At 35.0% G+C, this 20,600-nt stretch overlaps 1 protein-coding gene across 1 annotated transcript; it reads left to right on the top strand.

The window, feature by feature from the left end:
* On the top strand, positions 1-18,827 carry LOC149792933 (scavenger receptor cysteine-rich domain-containing protein DMBT1-like). The gene is made up of 5 exons (XM_089966252.1): positions 1-79; positions 1,501-1,585; positions 7,192-7,397; positions 15,630-16,036; positions 17,288-18,827. The coding sequence occupies exons 1-5, from the start codon at positions 50-52 to the stop codon at positions 17,535-17,537; spliced, it is 978 nt and encodes a 325-aa protein (XP_089822378.1). The 5' UTR covers positions 1-49; the 3' UTR covers positions 17,538-18,827.
* Positions 18,828-20,600: the final 1,773 nt, after the last annotated feature.

Raw genomic sequence — 20,600 nt, 5'->3', positions numbered from 1 at the left:
ACTAGTCTATCTTTCACTCTTGTAATTGAATGCAGTAAAACGTGTAAAAATGATGTGCCAGAAGGAAACAGTTTTACTAGTGAGTATTATCATTAATTCTACTATAAATAGCTACACATTTTCAGTCAGCACTAAGTGTATGGTAAATAATGACAGATTTTCAGTGAATATTATTTTTAAGTGTACAGTAAATGATGACAGAATTTCAGTGAGTATTAAGTGTACGGTAAATAATGACAGATTTTCAGTGAGTATTATTATTAAGTGTACTATAAATAATGACAGAAATTCAGTGAGTATTAAGTGTACGCTAAATGAAGACAAATTTTCAGTGAGTATTATTAATAAGTGTACGGTAAATAATGACATATTTTAGTGAGCATTATTATTAAGTGTACGGTAATTACTGATATATTTTCAGTGAGTATTAAGTGTACGGTGAATAATGACATATTTTCAATGAGTGTTATTTTTAAGTGCGCTGTAAATAATGACAGATATTTTTTCAGAAAATTGCATTTATCTTTCTGAATAGTTTAATAAAACATTATTGAACACTGGAGGAACATTTTCAGAGGAAAAGCATCTTATATCAATATTTTATGTCTGACTGCCACCTCCCCACCGCTCTCTCTCTCTCTCTCTCTCTCGGTCTCTCTGTATCTCTCTCTCTCTCTATCTCTCGGTCGATCGAGGGGGGGAGGTCTAACGGGTGTTATATGTATACTTTTGGGACATGTGAGGAATCGTGTAGGCTTGCGTACATTAAAAAACATTCCAGGAGAGTGTTAACTTATCTGGCACAATCAAAATACCAGTTCGAAATAAATCTTCTTGGACTAAATTTATTTATTTCAAACATTTTCCATTGTTACTCTCAAGGCAATCTATCTCGGAATGTGAGAATGGTTTATTTGGAGCCAATTGTGAAACACATTTTGCTTCCACGATTTTAAATTAATAAATAGTAGAGAAATTAGTGGAACCTAAGGTATGTAGGTCGGTCTGTAAACAGGTCTGCACGGAGTTCAATCTTTAGATAGAATGACAGGGAGATTGGTCTGTAAGTAGGTCGGCATGGAGGTCTATTTTTTAATTACGTCGGCATGGAGATCGGTCGGTAAAAAAAGAGGTTTACCTGTAAGTAGGAAGACTACTTTGTTGCCATATTAAAAAAAAGCTGCACATTTATTATTCTGTCATTCTAATATGTGGGTCTAAACGTATTTCCTGAACATACAATAACGAGTAAATAAGTTATATAGGTTTGTAAACTTCACCCAGATCAAAGTCATTGCATTTCATACATTGGCACAGAGTGTGTGCCCTTTTACAAGGACAACATTTCATCGAAATATATATATATATATATATATATATATAGAGAGAGAGAGAGAGAGAGAGAGAGAGAGAGAGAGAGTTTGCATTTCAACAATTACATTTCCGTCTTTACTTCTATATGCCTGATTTCATTTCAAAAATATTCTTTTACAATCACAGGTAACAGTTTTGGGTATCTTAATGGTGACTGTGGAGGGAAACACCACTGTTCCTATTCCAGTATACTTCACCTCTAACGGGCCACGTGAGTATCATGTATAGAAACATGTAAACCTATGCACACACATATTATCAGAGACGGAAGATGGACAAATATAGCTGCGGAAGGTTGGACACGTGACTTCTTGAGTAATCATGAGATATCCACTTAATGCATGGTGCAAAGATTGGTCTGTACTTAGTGATGTTAACGTATCAGACGTTGAATAAGGTCCGCCTATCAACAAATATTTACTGTCTACCGACTAAGCTCCACCTACCGACTATGCCCCGCCTATCGACTATGCTATGCTATTTAGACAATTTAGTGTTACACACGTATGGAAATGTGAATTTACACATTTCTTCCATCTCAAGCCAATTTTCTACATGAATAAATTTTAAGTGTGCCAAATTCCTCAAGTGAAAACATTGTGTTTAATTTTAAGTTATTTACTGGAAAATAATGCTTAATTTCCTTTCTTTAAAAATTTTTTAGTGTAGGTGTTTGTGATAAATATCTGTGGCCAGTATGACATTTTGTATCGACATATATGGCAAATTTTGTATATAAATGCGTTCATTTCTAGGCATTTCGTCATGTCGGCATATTTTGGTGTACATAGCGTCACTGTAACGGATATTTTGTCTTGACGTCGTATGTGGGTGTACATAGCGTCACTGTTACGGATATTTTTTCATGTCGGCATATTTGGGTGTGCACAGCGTGGCCGTTATGGACATTTCGTCATGTCGGCATATCTGGGTGTGCACAGCGTGGCCGTTATGGACATTTCATCATGTCGGCATATCTGGGTGTGCACAGAGTGACCGTTATGGACATTTCGTCATGTCGGCATATCTGAGTACATAGCGTGACTGTTGTGGATATATTGTCGCTGTTCTCGAAGTTCAACAATATGTAGAGTAATTGGAAAATGGACGATATAGTTTCTATAACCAGTTTGAAATTGTATGCATCCCAGAGAGCCTTCCCAAAGGAGTCATTTCTTGAGTACATGAAACTGGAATAGAAATAGGAACAAGTTTCGGTACCAGTTCTCAATACAGCTGTCCAAGATGGCGCTAAGTTTTGAGAAGCTAAAAGGATCAAGAAACGTAGCATTGTGAAAACAAGTCTAGAGTGGGATTGAGTATCTAAAGCAAATTCGTCACCGCAAATCACAAAGTTTTTACATAGCATATCCCAGCAGAGACACACACCACCCCTGCTCCCTCCTCCTTAACCCTACCTAGGACTAACTCCCACCACTAAACAGCGACCCGGGCTCATAATGCAAAGTCGATAAGATATATAATGTGTCTTTCTTCAATTACAGCATATATAAGGTTCGGACAGAATTCATTTCAAAATATTATTTGTGTTGAAATTATTGTAAATCTGGCCTTGACCGCATCCCAGGGGCTGGAGACAAAAATGAAAAACCATTTGCTGAGTACTCCAAATACACCTTAACTAAAACGTTTAGTGAAATTTTACTCAGTGGCATACGAGAATGTGGTCGCGCAAAGGCGGTCGGACATACGAACGGACCAAGGATGTCACAGTCTCCTGTGCAAAGGTGTGCTGAAAGAAAACAAAATATTGGCTCATCTGAAAGTTTTCGTACCGGCGTGGAGGCGAATGAGTGTGGTGTTAATTGTTTTTTGTGTGTATAAGTTTTTGTATCTTTGCGTAGACTAATGGGTGTTAATGACATTTTTACGTATCGTGTTTTGTATATGCCTGTAGACGAATGAGTATAAATGACTTTTGTACAGATAAGTTTTGTATCTGTGTGCAGATGAATGGGTGTTGATGACTTCTTGTGCGTGTAAGTTTTCTCATATGTGTGGAGATGAATGGGTGTTAAGAAGTTTTTGGTGCGTATGTATCTCATTGTCAAATCACATCATATATCAAGTTAAAAATGAAACAAGGGTACTTATCTGACAGTAAAAGTTTTCATTGTCAGCTGCATGGATGATTCAAATTGCCGCACGAAATCTATAGGTTTTTATTTTTATTGTTATTATTATTATTATTATTATTATTGCTGGTGTTGTTGTTGTTATGTATATCTATATTTTCTGTAACTTCTGGTAAATGATTTTATTTAATTTTCGTAATTTATATACATGGTCGTGAACAGTATAGAATATTTTTTGTTATAAACTGTGTGCGGAATTCGGCTTTGTTGAAAACAGAAACTACGACGGATCTAGTAATAAATGTTTACGTACGTGCTGACAATTAGTAATAATAATCGTATTAATAAGACTTAAAATGGCGACTATGACGTATTTTCTCAGTGACTGATGGGATATAGAAGTTTCAAGAAGAATTCTTTGAATTTCCATTGGTTGCGCGAGGTCACGTAAATATACGTAATTTGTCGTAGATCAACAGTGTATGTAGTCACATGGGGTCTAATGCGAACTAAAGTCGCACATTATAGTGTATATACGAAGAAAATTAAGCATCCATTTGAATTTTGATTTCTGGAACCATTCACACTTCTGTGTTGCTAATGTAAGCCTGCAGACGCATTTTATGTTCCACTTAGATATTTGTCGAGAGGAAAAATATTGTTTGGACTGTACAGTGGTAATTGAAAGTGCTCATTATTTGGACAATAATATTATTCTGAAACTGTTATAACCTATTCCAAAAAATTATGGACAACGCTGTATTAATAACGTCATGGTTCTTGGAGGACTTGTACATTTTTGGTATTGAAATTATAAGGAATATTTCATTCGTTTAGGTGGCGCTATACAGTTTCGTATTTTGTATAGGGTTACAACTTTAAAGAAAATGAATTTTCCCGGCTTTCCTCACTGGTTATACTGGCTATTTAAAAAAGACCTTGTCTATCTTAGGTATAGTTCAAAGAACCTTTAATTCCCTTTATTTTGGTGTATGATAAATGGGTATACTATGGGTTATAGAGTACACAGCTTGGCCTTACTCCAGACGTACACCTTTCAAACAAGTGCTAGCTCCACTTGGTCATTTTCACTTCCTAAACTTCAGAGATAATTGTATTAAAAAATTGTATTAAAAGAAAGAGCCGGTAACGTTTTCTTTTTACATTTTATATATTTGTTAATTCATTCATTGCACTTTCAGAAGCTGGTATTGTCTAGTCTGGCAAACTGAATTAATTCATTGCACTTTCAGAAGCTGTGGCCCTTAGTGGCCGAGTGGTCTAAAGCGCAATCCGTTACTGCCATCTCACCTCTGTCTGCGTGGGTTCCAGTCTCTGATTTGGCTAAATTGGGCATGTGAGAAAGCTTGCCAGTAGCTTCTCGTGGGTCGGTGGTTATTTTTGGGGTTTTCCCGGGTTCTTCCACAACCATTACTACTGGCCGCCATGTATAGCCTATCGTGTGCTGAAAAAGGCGTTAAACACTACAAGAATAACAACAACAGCTTTCAGAAGCTGTTATTGCCTAGTCTGGCAAAATTCATTTTCTCTGTTTTAATAGCTGCTAAAGATAGTGTACTTTAGACAAAGTCAGACTGATTTTTGGAACACAAGAGAGCAGTCATTTTAGTTAGCAGTGTGGTTAGATCATGTACAATTTCCAAAAGTACAATATCCAAAGAAATGTCGGCCACATTATATTATAGTAGTATAGAGGTATGCCATCATTCTCTCCACTTTGTATGTTTTAAATACAAGCAACTTCACCTAACATACGTCACTCTCTGTAAAGTACATAATAACAGGTGAGCGCCCCCTTAAGACTTTCATAGGATTTACAAGCACTAATTTGGATTCGCTTCATTGCAATGTAAGCTCTACTGACATTTTCATTTATTACTTTAGCGTATAACAAAACTTGTCGGTTTTGCTTCTTTTCTGTTATTTGAGTTTGTAAGTGTAGAATCGTAACATTATTATTATTATTATTATTATTATTATTATTATAGTAGTAGTAATCGTAGTAGTAGTAGTAGTAGTAGTGTCACTAATTTCAGTAGTAGTAGTAGTAGTATCTCTAATTTCATTACTCAGTTTGTAAAGAATATCTCATGGATGATATAATCAAAGATAATCATACTTTATGACCTGTGTTATGAATATTTTGTTTAATTTAATTTGTTTGATAGTTTTTAAATATTTTTATTAATATTTTTTTAAATTTTCGTCATATGCTATTGGTATTAAAACATTGTATCTAGTGGCTGATCTTGTTCCAAAATCAGTGACAGTTTTGGTAAACAACATTTAAAAAAACTAATTTAATCTCTCTCAGAGTAAGAAATATTAAGTTGAGTCAAGGTCATACCTGGACTACGTGATATTTATCACGTGCCAATTGGTAACAAACGTCTATTTTGTCCAGAAGAATGAGCTTTTGACCCTCATCCGGGAATCTTTCTTGCGTCTTCATTAGTCGTATAATTGATGTTTTCATAAAGGTTTGTCAGTTGGGCTTAAAACACTTGACACGTTAATATGTATTATGCTGTGTCCAGTTTGTGCTGAATTTTATTTTTCAAATTATTGAATTCAAATGATCATTTTCCCTGGAAATACAAAGTGCTCTGACAAGATTCTTGGCAAAAGCATTCACTAGAATTTATACTGAATTCAAAACTAGAATATGTTCAGTGATTCAACAAGAGACGGTTGACTCATCTGCACTTCGTAGGTTATTACAGACATTATCGCCTTCAATTTCGGATCTCTTGGGACTTTTCATTACTAGGACATGTGTTTTAATTCGTGGATTACAATTTGGATTTAATTCTAGGGAAGTAAATTATTTGCTACATTTTTCAAAGGTTGTTGTCTTTACTCTTTTCTGTTACTTACTTTAGAGTATAGACTCGTAATACCTGGAGAAAATCTGCTACTGCAAATTTGCACGTGTGTAAGATTTTGCCCATGAAAACCCATTGCAAATCTGTTATTGCACACGTGTGTAAGATTTTGCCCATGAAAACTCATTGCAAATCTGTGATGTGATGTGATTTGGATTTTTAACGTAGTTTTAACTATTTTTCAGTCACATCGCTACGATGTCTGCAATGTGGCAGTTTATAGTGATGTCTAGCACTGGGGCATCATGCCGCAGACATGTAGCATGATGTCCCACCCAGTCACATTATCCTGACACCGGGCCGACCAGTCCTATCACTAACCTCTTAATGCTGAGCGCCAAGCGAGGCAGCTGTTAGTACCGTTTTTGTAAGACTTTGGTATGACTCGGCCGGGGATCGAACCCACGACCTCCTGCATCCGAGGCGGACGCTCTTACCGCAAATGTTTTATTGCACACGTAAGATTTTGCCCATGAAAACCCATTGCAAATATGTTATTGCACACGTGTGCAAATTTGCACGTAAAGTTGTTGTCCCGTGAAACACATTCCTATTTATAATATAGCTCTATAAAAAAGACAGGAGGAGGAATTCCCAAAGAGCTGGATAAAAATTAAAATTAAAATTAAAATTAAATTTAAAATTAAAACTAAAACACTCAGATGGACTTTAATACATTCGTAAGTAATCTTTTCTCTTACGAAGTTCAAAGTATAATACTGACATGCCGTTTGCAGATTGCCCTAAATTGTTGTGCCTTCACTTCTTTGGATTCTACAGATTTATTGGGTTTGCATATTCTTTTTAATTTGTAGTAAGCCATTCTCTAAAAGATGTAGTTTCCCCAAGCTGTACCTCCAGTGGCTGGTATATCCAGGTCAACATGTATTTGCTGGGACAGATCTACCCTGATTCACGTGCATCGGACATTTACTTTGGCCAAAACTCGTGTACTGGAAACAGTAATGGTTACACGCTCGTATTCCAATATGGAATCAGCAGCTGTTTGACCAGTGAGGCGGTAAGATATAATTAAATCAGTATGGAAGAAACAAATAAGGCTTAGTATATCTCTTTTGTCTTTGTTAGAAATAACACACGATTTTTTTATCACGGTTCACCATAGATATAATTCCCAGCAAGATTTGAAGCGGGATGTTCCTCATGAACTGGCTGGGGAAATACATTACATTTAACAGAAGGAAACTCGTCTATCTATCAATCAGTTATTTTGTTTGATTACATATATGTTTGATAATGTGTTAGGTCTATTTGATTTTCATTGTTTGTTGATTTTTGTATATTCTTTGTTTGCTGTGCGTTATGTAAAATTATATCTTGTAGCGTAACTTGTCCATATATATATATATATATATATATATATATATATATATATATATATATATATATATATATATATATATATATATATATATATATATATATATTCTTGTTTACTGCAAACCATTATTTATTCTTGTGATAACATCTGGCAGAAAGCATTTATATTGTTGTATTCAGACGTTGATTTGAGTGAAATTATTTATTATTCTCTAGAAATATAAAGTAACCTATCAAGAGGCTTAGAAAGAGATATTATAATGCGAATTATGATGAATTTGAATAAGTAAACCTTGGTTATATTACTGTGATTAAACGAAATAATGTTGGCACATTAATACAATTGAGACCATTCTTACATCAGTAATAATAGCGACTACCATCCACTACTAGCACATAAACACCTTCAGGACTCCTTCCTGGTCAGTTCACTGTTTTTCAACTTATTGAAATGTATCATAGTATTTGCATTTCATTAGAACGAATCTCAAAACTCTTGTATTGTAAGCTTTCGAGCGGGTCTGTCACAGGGCTTATTATTTAAATTGAAGCAATGCGGTGTTTTAGGTAATCTGATAAAATGGTTGAAAGATATTTAAGTAACAGAAAACAAGCGGTGTGTTTGCGAGTTACTTATTTACTGGAAATGATTATAATTGCTGGTGTGCCGCTAGAAACCGTGCTTGGGCCATTTTTGTTATTATTCCATGCAAAAGATATTGCCGATGGCATGAGCCCTCGATCCCGTCTTTTTGCAGATGACTCATGTCTGCAGTATTCATCCCCTTATTCTTCTGAAATCATGCGTATGATGAATAATGATCTACTAAAATTGTATAATTGGTCCAAGATATGGCTCTCAAATTTTGACCAAAAACAAGGGATGCGTTTCACTAATAAAAAAGTAACCAATAATCCTTAATTTTATTTTGAGAATATTGAATTTAAATATGTGGATTCTCATCGCCATCTTGGATTATTACTTTCATCAAATACCAAATACACTTGACACATTGATAGCATTTTAAAAACAGCATCATCTCGAATAGCTAATCTGAGGAAACTAAAACACAAACTAAGTATGCAAATTTTATCAAAATTGTATACAACTTATAGCAGGCCTATCATGGCATATGCCACTGTAGTCTGGGACGGATGCTCGTTGATCGATTCAGAAAAATTTGAAAAACTACAGCTCGAAGGGGCATGAATAGTTACAGGACTTCCAAACTACACTAGTAAGCAATCTCTCTACTTTGAAACATGGTAGGAAAGAATGCAGTCAAGAAATAAGACAAAATTTACTAACATTCTGCAACATTAAAACCAGCCAAACTCAAGGCTATAACATTGAATTACTCCCTCCCCCTGCGTCCGAACAAACAAATGATAACCTTCGAGGTTCAAACATTATGGTCATTTGCAACTGCAGGTCAAATTCTACCAAATCATCTTTTATACCCTCAACAGTATATTTGTGGAACAATCTCGATCAGGAGACTCAGAAGAGTGCTTTAAAACAGTGTTTCTTTCCAAAAATCATATTCAGTAAAATGCCAGGTTTTATTAAGCGAACAGTGTATATTATCCATACTGGATTACGACATAATGTAAGTTTATTAAAAACTGATCTTTACCATGTTCAACTTGCTGATATTTCTTTGAGTTCATGCTATGGGATCGAAACCAGCATGCACTTTTTCATGTACTGTCCCAGCAGCAGAGGAGTTGAACAGACCTTTTGCTGGAAAGTCATTTGCTTAAAATAAAAGTTTTTTACGAAATAAATAAAAAACTAAAACGGTCGATAACGCTAAACCGATACCTCTAACTTACCGAGAGTTTTTCTTGGGGGTTAGATTTTTTTTGTTATTTTATCGTTGTCGTTTGTGTTTTTTCTAAATTTGTATGCGCGCGTTTACCCACCGTGACGCTTCATTGGGGTCGCACCTCCTCTGCTGCTGTAATTAAATCATTATCATGTCAATAATGCCACCATCTAAAGAATCTTACACTGCTAGATTAGCTCGAGAACGACTAGAACCAATCACAAAATGTCTTCCTGTTCATGATTCATTAAAAAAATGTCAAGAAGCTCAAGCTGAATTTGCAGAGGGCACTGAACAATTATTTAGACCAGTTACAAAAGTTACGGAAAGAGTTGCAGAGGCTAGTGAAGGTCTTTTTCCATCAGTAAAACAAACTGCTGAAAAAACTGAAAAGATAGCAAAAAGAGCTAGGAAATAAAATAAAAAACTTTTAGAAAGACTTCCAGCTGACATAGCTGCTGCTCAATATCCACCTGTCGATGAAGAAATACTTGAGGATATTGAGGAAGATTGTATTGACATCGCCGACGTAAACAGACATATTGCATCTAAATCTAGAGCAAGAAGGGAAATAGTAATATTATTTAAACATTGAGGGATGGTTTTGTCGATGATATTAAAAATACTAAACTTGAAGAAAAAAATATTGACTAGTATATTTAATAACTCTGATATTTTAGACCCTGGTTACTAGGGTGTAACTGATACTAATTTTATTAAATGGATATACCGCATATAGAAAAAAAATAAAGAAACAAGTCAGACATGATGATTTAGAATACTTAGGTCTTGTTAGAAAAGTACCAAGACTATATGAAGAGACACTGGAACAAGCGAAATTCCAACAACCTCCACCACCTTCGCGACAAGCAGAAAAACAACAAAAATCTCCTCCACCACAGCATGAGCCTTCATATCGACTTCCTACACCTCTGCAACAAACATAGGGACAAGAACTCTTTCCACCAAAAAAGTATTAACAGAACCTCCATCAACAGAAAAATATATTCGAGAGGAAATATTAGAAACACAAAAATGAAATCGCAAAAGATCTCGGCAGAAAAAGAATCGGTAAATCCATCTAAGTAGGATCATATGATCAAAAATGACATTGTACAATATTGGTTATAGACGATGCTGAGTTATATATTATAATCGCTGATACGTCGAAGAACAATACGTTTATAAGTCGAGAAATAGGTTTCTTGCCAAATGGAACCAAATTAAGTACAAGTGTGCGTTATATGGACGGTGAGTCACCGCAATTTACTCATTTGAGATCAGCAATGCTCGCATACGTCTCGATAAATCAATCATCGACGATAAACAGAGTTTCTTTGTTTGTCGCCAGAGTCGCTACGGATTCGTTTGATATCAATATAAAGGATTGTTGGAAACATTAAATATCGGCATTTATGCTTTATCATGGAGAGAATGGAGAATAAAACAAGAAAAACTCAATTATTCTTAATCCGCTGATGTTGAAATCAGAAATACTTATTGTAAAAAATATCAGATGTTACAGTAATCATCTACACCGTCAGTGTATGATCCAGTGGCTAGATATAAAACAGTTTATCTTAATGGACCAGGTAGGTCTGGGAAAACAACTCGCGTGATTGAACTATTTCGGAATTTTGATATGATCGTTTTAACTCCTAGACACAGCCTTGCAAGATAAATGAGAGATATTAAATCATTTATTTATCATGGCTTTGTTCGATACAAGGGTGACGCATGAACTCCTGATTCAATGGGAGAGAAAAATTTTCTAAGGTTTATTGTCTGGGATGAAATATGTACAATGTCGTTAGAAACATTAAAAACATTAAAAACATTTTTGATTGGTTATTAACAATACATACAGCTGTGGTAATGCGTTGCGATCATGGTCAACCACCACCGTATGTTGGGTTATCTCCACATGACTGGTTAAAGAATTTTGTAGATTATTCTGAAGAAATAACTGATGATCATAAGAGAGTTTAAAACGTTAATCAGACTACAACCGAATAAAATTAAATGTAAAGTTATGCGTAAAATAATTTCAGAAACCCCTATTAACAATGTTTGGAATTTGTGGAGACCAAATGATTTAATAGTTGCAATAGAAAAGATAGTTCGTGATATACTTCAACAACAATTATTTATGTTACGTAAAGAAAAGTTGTCAGAATTACCAATGCCGCTGTGTTATAGACCAGCAGATACGCGACAGCAGAATATCGACGTTGATATACTAGGACAGACTGAGAAACAAAATCTTGTATTAAATGATGTTGTTTTGGTTGATGTCATTGTTGTTGAAGATGCGCTATACACGGATAAATCCCTTTGGACGTTAGGATACGCAATGACAATTCATTCATCTCAGGGGTTAACCATCTCTGATACTTGAGTTCGGATTGTCGAAGATCGTGTCGAATGGTCAAATTTAGTTTATCTCGCATTGTCTCGAGTGAGAAAAATATCTCAATTTCGGAGGGCTACTATAGACGTTACAGAAACCACTGTCGATGTTCTCGATAAATGTCGAGGTGACAATGATATCATAAGAAAAATATTAACTGAATATAAAGAATGTGACAAAAAAAAACACGACTTTGATCAAGGTGTTGAATTTATCATAGTGATGAAACCACAGCAGAATAATCACTGTGCGAGCTGTAATTGTATAATGTTTTGGCGATATTCAAATAATAATCCAAAACAATTTACCGTAGATATAAAAGACAGTAGTCTTGGTCATAGACGCGAAAATGTGGTGCTGACCTGTCTTGAATGTAATCGACGTCTAGATGCTAATTAAGTGAATGCGGCGGTAATTGTGTATCTTCAGAAATTACTTGTAGTTGTTCACGTACAAATCCGCGTTGAGGAGCAGTTGAATCTAATCTGTATCTTGCAGGTCTACCCGTGGATCGTACCACGCTAGTGTATGTATTGTAATACTCCAAATAAGATCAGTCGTTCTTTTTTTACCACCTTCAAGTTCACCAGGTTCACCGGGTTCTTATAAATATCTTGCAGTAACATTATCTAATACTAGCTGCGTTTAAAAATCACGTCATTGTATTTATATGTTTTTTTTTTTTTTTTTTTTTTTTTTTTTTGTAATTGCGTTAGTTGTTGTTGTTGTTGTTGGGTTTAACGCCATTTTTCAGCACACGATAGGCTATGTTTGGCGGCCAGCATTAATGGTGGAGGAAGAACCCTGTAAAATCCAGGGAAGAACCACCGACCCACGGGAATCTACTGGCAAGCTTTCTCACATACCCACATTGGCCGAATCCTAGACTCGAACCCACGCAGACAGAGGTGAAATTGCGTTAGTAGGTTTCATGTTGGTTGTTCGAGTGATTTCATTATTTCATGCGGCTATCACATTTGGTAATCTTGCAACCCATTCGCTAGATCTCCTATCCTGAATCATTTTCATTCGCGTATTGATATCCAAACAACCGCTCAGAAAGCGTTTCCTTAAATCGTTCAACAATTGCCTGATCGGGGTAATTGCAGTATGTCCTCATCGTATTTTGACATTATGTCGCTTCATCAACGTTGATACTGCACAAAGAAATTCCTTGCCAGGATCAACTTGTAATAGTTGTGGCCATCGCAAGGGTCCTCGTTGATAAATTCGTTCAAAAGCAGATAGAACTTCAGCACCTGTTTTAGCCGATAGTGGGTCTGCTTATTTACATCTGCTTGCAACATCAACTACAGTTAATGCGTATTTGTACGTTAATCGGCGTCTTCCAATTTTGATAGTATCCTGTTGTAAAAACAAAATATCCACCTGATGAACTTCATTAGGAACGCTGATATCGAAGTGTACATGCTGAATTCGTTTAGGCGGTGGTAGGTAAATTTGCCATATTGCATGTCGTGCTAACCACGCTGCGGCGGCAGAACGTGTAAGGTTTGCTGCATCAGCGAGTTTACTAATTGCTGCTCTACCTCTCCAGTATCCCCTTGGACTATAATAAATCGACTCCATTATTTAATAGTTGATTAATTAATTGCCAGCCCCTAATGCTAGTCTACCTTTCATCACAGATCTTACCAACCAATTAGCTAGTGATTCTCTGATACTTTTTTTTTTTTTTTTTTTTTTTTTTTTTTCAATTTAACGAATGAATCAGCTTCACGTCTGCAATGTGTCTATCTTTAAGAGTTTTACTTTTATACGCTACATCATGAACGTGACATGCTTTATCGATATAGTTTACAACATACTCACCTGGTTTTGGTTGGTCTTGATATCAAGTCGGGTACCAAGACCACAATAATTGTATCTAGGAAGATGTTTTTCTCCTGGGTATTTGGCTCATGGAGCTCCTGAAAATGTTGACATTAGTGTAGCAATATCACCACCGTCTTTATGTTGAATTCTAGGTAAAAACGAAAACAAAAATTTTGTTAGATATTGCACATCTTCCACCGTATGATATTCTTTTATTTTTGTTGTAACAGTAGATAAATCAGTAGTTGGAGTTTTAACTCTACAACACAATCACAATAAATCCATGTTATTTATTATATTTACATAACATGAATGTAATTGATTTCTCAGCGACCCGAAAGCAAGAGCCAGTTAAACATCATACAGCCTACCAATTTCTATCAGAATGATAATAATAAGTCCATCTGGAAGTTTAAGACGCAATTATTACTTAGTTTAATTTAATAATGAGATGGCTCAAATGGGATAGGTAGTATTTAGTAGCTCCATCGGTTGATGATCAGAGATGCTAAGAAGTACTTAAAGATTTTAATAAAAATGAAAAATTGCTGGACAAAGATGGAGATGATTTTATTAATTTTACAACCGATATTGATGAAACGCCGAGTGCTGATGATCTAGACGGATTAATTAATAACTTAGTCGTATACGATGATGTGATGCTGGACAAACAAACAAATCCAGTTCGGATATTTTCTCGAGGTAGGCAGATAAATACAGATGTGATCTATGTTACTCAACGATACACACAAATACCAAAAGTGATCAGAGATAACTGTAATATCTTAGATGTATTTAATAGAGTCGATACACATACGTTGCGAAATATTCGTCAAACTTGGTGCAGCGGAGATATTGACATAATTAAATTTAAAAATATCTTTTCGCGAGCAGTCAACCCCACACGGATTTATAACAATAAATTTACATGATCCCAGAACAAGACATCGTGTGGGTCTTGATAAGATATTTGGTTAATAATAGCAGAAGAGGTGCGATCTCAAGTTGGTTAAATTTCGTAATATATTTGCGCTTACCTCTGATTTTTCAGTCAGAGAAAAAAATATTGAAAATATAAACTAACCCAATTAGAGAAGCCTCATTGTGGTTAGAGCACCTTTATTTTTAAAGTTATTTACGTCAATGAATCTTTGTTTTACGAAGGCTTATTTCGGCATTTGGACCCTTCTAAAATGAAGGTCTGTTAACCTCCTCTGCTGCTGTCCCAGGTACAGTAGAAAACGAACTGCGTTTGTGAGAAATTTACTTTCAATGGCATATGCAACTATTAGCTTGGATTTACTGCTTTGGGGAAAGGGCGATGCAAATGAAAAATTTAGAATTTTGAATCATGTATGCAAATATATAACGGCTACTGGGCGATTTTAATAACTTACTCAAATCGTGGTTACTGTCATTTTCTTTCTCTCTCTCTCTCTCTCTCTCAAATCATTTTTCATTATTATTTTGTCATATTGAATACTTCTATCATGTAGGGAGAGGGTTAATTGAAGTTGTTAGAACTTGTGCACAATCCCATTGTATCCTATCGTGAATATAAAATATGTTTAAAACAAACACAAAAAACACCTTCAGCGTTGAAAATTACTTGGGATACCACAGAAGATTAATCAGAACTTTATTCAGTGGAACTTATGTTAGTAATTATATGATAATTTGGGATTGAATTCGCAATACCGAGTTCTTTTCTACATTTTAACTTTGTATTCTATAAAAAATATTATTTATTAGATTTTGCAAAGCTTGTTGCTTCTCAAACTTTACTATTATTTTAAGATCATAGAGTTGTAATAAAATGGAATTGAATCGGTTTCAGGCCACACAAAATGCTCTGGTGTACAGGAATAGAGTGATGTATGCAATGCGAGATCCCCAACATCCATTCATTATCCGAGGGTACAATTGGACCGTGGATGTTGAATGTAGCGTCATGAGAAATGGGACTATCTCCAGTTATATCAGTTATAGTACACCAAAACCATTCAACTATCACCACGTACAGGGAACCAGTCACTTCAGCGTCACCATGCACTTCTACGGCGATCCCAACTTCTTGCACGAAATACCCGGGAATCCACTGCACGTGAGCGTGGGTGATGATGTGTACGTAAAGGTCTACACGGATGCAGCTGACTGGGGGGTCAAAATGAGTGTACACTCCTGCTACACTAAACCTGACCCATATGCAGCAGATAGCATGAAATATTACATCATAAGGAACGGGTAAGTTGATATGTATGGGAAACCATTACGTTTAACATCATAAGGAACGGGTGAGTTTATACGTATGGGAAACCATTACGTTTCACATCATAAGGAACAAGTAGGTTTATCTGTATGGGAAAAGAAACAACTCTTCTAAAATTCGATAATCATATTTTATTAAATCAGTATTGACTGTTGTATATCCCAATGTCTTAGCGTTATTAAAACCCAAGAAATGTTAAATTCCAACATATTAGCAATATAAATTTTGCTAATTATAGAGGGAAGAAAATGTTTTGTTATGATTTTTTTAGAAACTGGTGAATTGAAACTTTGTTTGTTTCATAATGTAATGAAGCATGTTCAAAGAAGTTCACGAAGTTAAGAATCACGGATTGTTTTTAATTCTAAACAACGCCCATCGGTCAGCCCTCCCACTCATCAGAAATTTACAGGGCAAGAAGCACTGTTAATGCCAATGGTTATCTGCGTTCCTCTCGTAAACATACATCATTTCCGGTCATTCATACCATGCAGAGAGTTCAGGCTTTCTCTAGGCTTTTATGTTGCGCGCTTGTCTTTTTTTTTTTTTTTTCTATGTTCTGTATCTTCGTCCTGACAAAAATAGTTTACTTAAAAGTTGGGAAACTGATTTGCAAATCATGGAAGCTCTTTTATTTTAATCGTTTCCAAGGCATAATTTCCACCGTGAAACTGTGACGAAAACACACTCTAGTCTCCATGCCTGTATGTTTTGTAAATGGGTTGTTCCGGTTTTCCTTTTAAATTACCGGCCGTAATCAGGCTAAACAAATAATTAGTGACAGATGGATTTATTTTTAGATTCATTAAAAACAACTCGTATGGGGACATTTTGGAAATAATATACATGGGAAATCGCAGGAAAAATATATATGTCTGCGAGAGGAGATGACGAAGGAAATAGGTGAGAAATTTAATGTGCTAATCAGAATAACCAAGTATAAAATATGGTTTTAAAAGATTCAATCTTTCTGAATTTCATATTTTGCTTTCTAGATAAACGTATTAATACAATAAAAGAACCGTTTCCTTTCATTCAGTGCTACGCGTTTGAATACTGTCTACTGTCTATGTGCTGATCTCTTGGTGCTACACCTCCAGTTCAAAGAAAGTTTCATATGTGTTTAAGGCGTGCCATGAAATATATGGCGTGGATTTCGTTCGTAAAGAAAAGCACATATTTGCACAAATATTGACCTAGACATTTTTTCTTTTTTTCGAACATAGATGTGAAGCAGACGAAAACACACATTACATTTCTCAATCAACTCACGAGACAAAGTTTATCTTCCGAGATTTTGAATATACGTCGAATCATGAAGGTCTCTACTTTTACTGCGATGTTACTTTCTGCGAGAGTTCAGATTATTCCGAACAATGTCAGCAGTCATGTAACCCAAGGGGAAAGAGGGACTCGGAATCAACACCCAAACTGACGAAAACCGTTCAGGAATATATCATTCATGGTCACAAATAAAGCGATAATTTGGAACAAATTTGAATCGCATGATACTATAAATTATAATAGCATATTTACCTTTGTTATTGTAAATTTTATTTCAATCTTATAATGTCATTTTATTTTGTTTGTTGAATGGGAAAATTGTGGTGGGTGTTATTTGGATTTTTAACGTAGCTTTAACAATTTTTTAGTCATATTCCAACGATGTCTGTAGTGTGGTAGTTTATAGTGATGTCTAGCACTGGGGCATCATGCCGCAGACATGTAGCATAATGTCCCACCCAGTCATCAGGTGGACCAGTCCTAACACTAACCTCTTAATTCTGAGCGCCTAGCGAGGCAGCTGTTAGTACCATTTTTATTAGTCTTTGGTATGATTCGGCCGGGGATCAAACCCACGACCTAACCACGGATGATCTAACCACTAGGCCACCGGAGCTGTGAATAAGTGTGATGTGATTTGGATTTTTAACGTAGCTTTATCAATTTTGTCAGTCATATCGTTACGATGTCTGCAATGTGGCAGTTTATAGTGATGTCTAGCTCTGGGGCATCATGCCGCAGACATGTAGCATGATGTCCCACCCAGTCACATTATCCTGACACCGGGCCGACCAGTCCTAACACTAACCTCTTAATGCTGATCGCCAAGCGAGGCAGCTGTTAGTACCATTTTTGTAAGTCTTTGGTATGACTCGGCCGGGGATCGAACCCACGACCTCCCGCATCCGAGGTGGATGATCTAACCACTAGGCCACCGGAGCAGTGAATAAGAAAATTTAAAGGTTATATGGGAGTATTTAGTACATATTATTTCTGACAGATTCACATGCTGATTTTAACTCATTAAAACTATGAATTATATAATAATAATGCTGAAACATAAAACAAGGCTTCGTGCACCTATATACAGAGAACAACCCCACCCCCACCCCCACCATCACTCCACCCCACATTTTTTTGAATATACGTTTTCACAGATGTACTGTTTTTCACACGCATCAGCTGTCAACTAAAAATTTTAAGAAATATTTTTCTTTAACATTGTCGTATCGTTAGAGTCCATTTTGATATATAAATTTGGAATACTAGACTACATGTATGATTTAAATGACAAAAACAGCACAACGGATTTTTATAATACAGTCTAACTTTCCTAACCTATGATTGTCTTGATTAATAAGAAAAATTATTATTGATAAACATGGCTAAATAAACATGGCTTGATATTATTGATGAACATGACTAGATATTATTAACAAATATGGCTAGATATTATTGATAACATGGCTAGATACTGTTGATAAACATGGCTAGGTATTATTGATAAACATGGCTAGATATTATTGATAAACATGGCTAGAAAAACATATATCGATATTAGTGATAAATATGGCTAGATAATATTGATAAATACTAATGACTAGATAATATTGATAAACATGACTAGATAATATTGATAAACATGACTAGATACTGTTGATAAACCTGGCTAGATATTATTGATAAACCTGGTTAGATAATGTTGATACACATGGCTAGATATTATTGATAAACATGAATAGATAGTAATGATTAGATATTATTGATAACCATGACTAGACACTATTGATAAACATGACTAGATACTGTTAATAAACATGAATAGATACTGTTGATAAACATGACTAGATACTGTTGATAAACATGACTAGATACTGTTGATAAACATAGCTAGATATTATTGATAAACATGGCTAGATACGAATGATTAGATACTAATGATTAGATACTGTTGATAAACATGGCTAGATATTATTGATAAACATGGCTAGATATTATTGATAAACATGGCTAGATACTAATGATTAGATACTGTTGATAAACATGGCTAGATATTATTGATAAACATGGCTAGATATTATTGATAAACATGGCTAGATATTATTGATAAACATGGCTAGATACTAATGATTAGATATTGTTGATAAACATGGCTAGATATTATTGATAAACATGGCTAGATACTAATGATTAGATACTGTTGATAAACATGGCTAGATATTATTGATAAACATGAATAGATAGTAATGATTAGATATTATTGATAACCATGACTAGACACTATTGATAAACATGACTAGATACTGTTAATAAACATGACTATGTACTATTGATAAACATACCTAGATACTAATGATTAGATACTGCTGATAAACATGGCTAGATATTTTTGATAAACATGACTATGTACTATTGATAAACATACCTAGATACTAATGATTAGATACTGTTAATAAACATGACTATGTACTATTGATAAACATGCCTAGATACTAATGATTAGATACTGTTGATAAACATGGCTAGATATTTTTGATAAACATGGCTAGATATTTTTGATAAACATGGCTAGATACTAATGATTAGATACTATTGATTAGATACTATTGAAAAACATGGCTAGATACTGTTGACAAACATAGCTAGATATTATTGATAAACATGACTACATACTGTTGACAAACATAGCTAGATATTATTGATAAACATGGCTAGATACTGTTGATAAACATACCTAGATACTATTGACGAACATGGCTAGATAATGTTGACAAACGTAGTTAGATACTGTTGACAAACATAACTAGATACTGTTGACAAACATGACTATATATGGTTTACAAACGTAGCTTGATACTATTAATAAACATGGATAGTTACAAATGACTGCCAATCTCCTTTCCGTAATGATCTGAAGATTCATACACTTAGCCCGCAATAAAATGTCTGGAAGAGGAAGCGATGATCAGGTATTAAGAAACAGATCAGGAGAATGTGATGCATGGGTACGTAAGGAAGACTAAGCTAAGTCAGTGGAATAAAAATAAGCCATTAAATAGTTATAAGTATATAATATTATTTACAGTAATCTTCTTTGGTCATTACTGCATAACATCAGCACGCTTTTGAATAGTTTGAAAATGGTTCCAGGAAATTTGCTGTTGGTTCGGACTAACATGCTTGAATAACTGAAAAATAACGAAACGAAGTAGTATCATATCTTTGAAGCAGTCTTTAGAGATGAATTATTTGCTA

This window comes from Sinohyriopsis cumingii, chromosome 8, assembly GCF_028554795.1.
Source record: "Sinohyriopsis cumingii isolate HCF-2022 chromosome 8, ASM2855479v2, whole genome shotgun sequence".
Lineage (NCBI taxonomy): Eukaryota > Metazoa > Mollusca > Bivalvia > Unionida > Unionidae > Sinohyriopsis > Sinohyriopsis cumingii.
The sequence above is the reverse complement of the archived record's forward strand: the minus strand, read 5'-3'. Positions and strand labels throughout refer to the sequence as shown.

What these genes read in the sequence shown, in the direction of transcription:
- LOC149792933 (XM_089966252.1), top strand. Translation starts at nt 50, where the DNA reads ATGATGTGCCAGAAGGAAACAGTTTTACTA. An exon ending in AGAAGGAAACAGTTTTACTA is followed by an intron (nt 80 to 1,500) that starts GTGAGTATTATC and finishes TTACAATCACAG; the next exon opens with GTAACAGTTTTGGGTATCTT. An exon ending in GCTGTTTGACCAGTGAGGCG is followed by an intron (nt 7,398 to 15,629) that starts GTAAGATATAAT and finishes AATCGGTTTCAG; the next exon opens with GCCACACAAAATGCTCTGGT.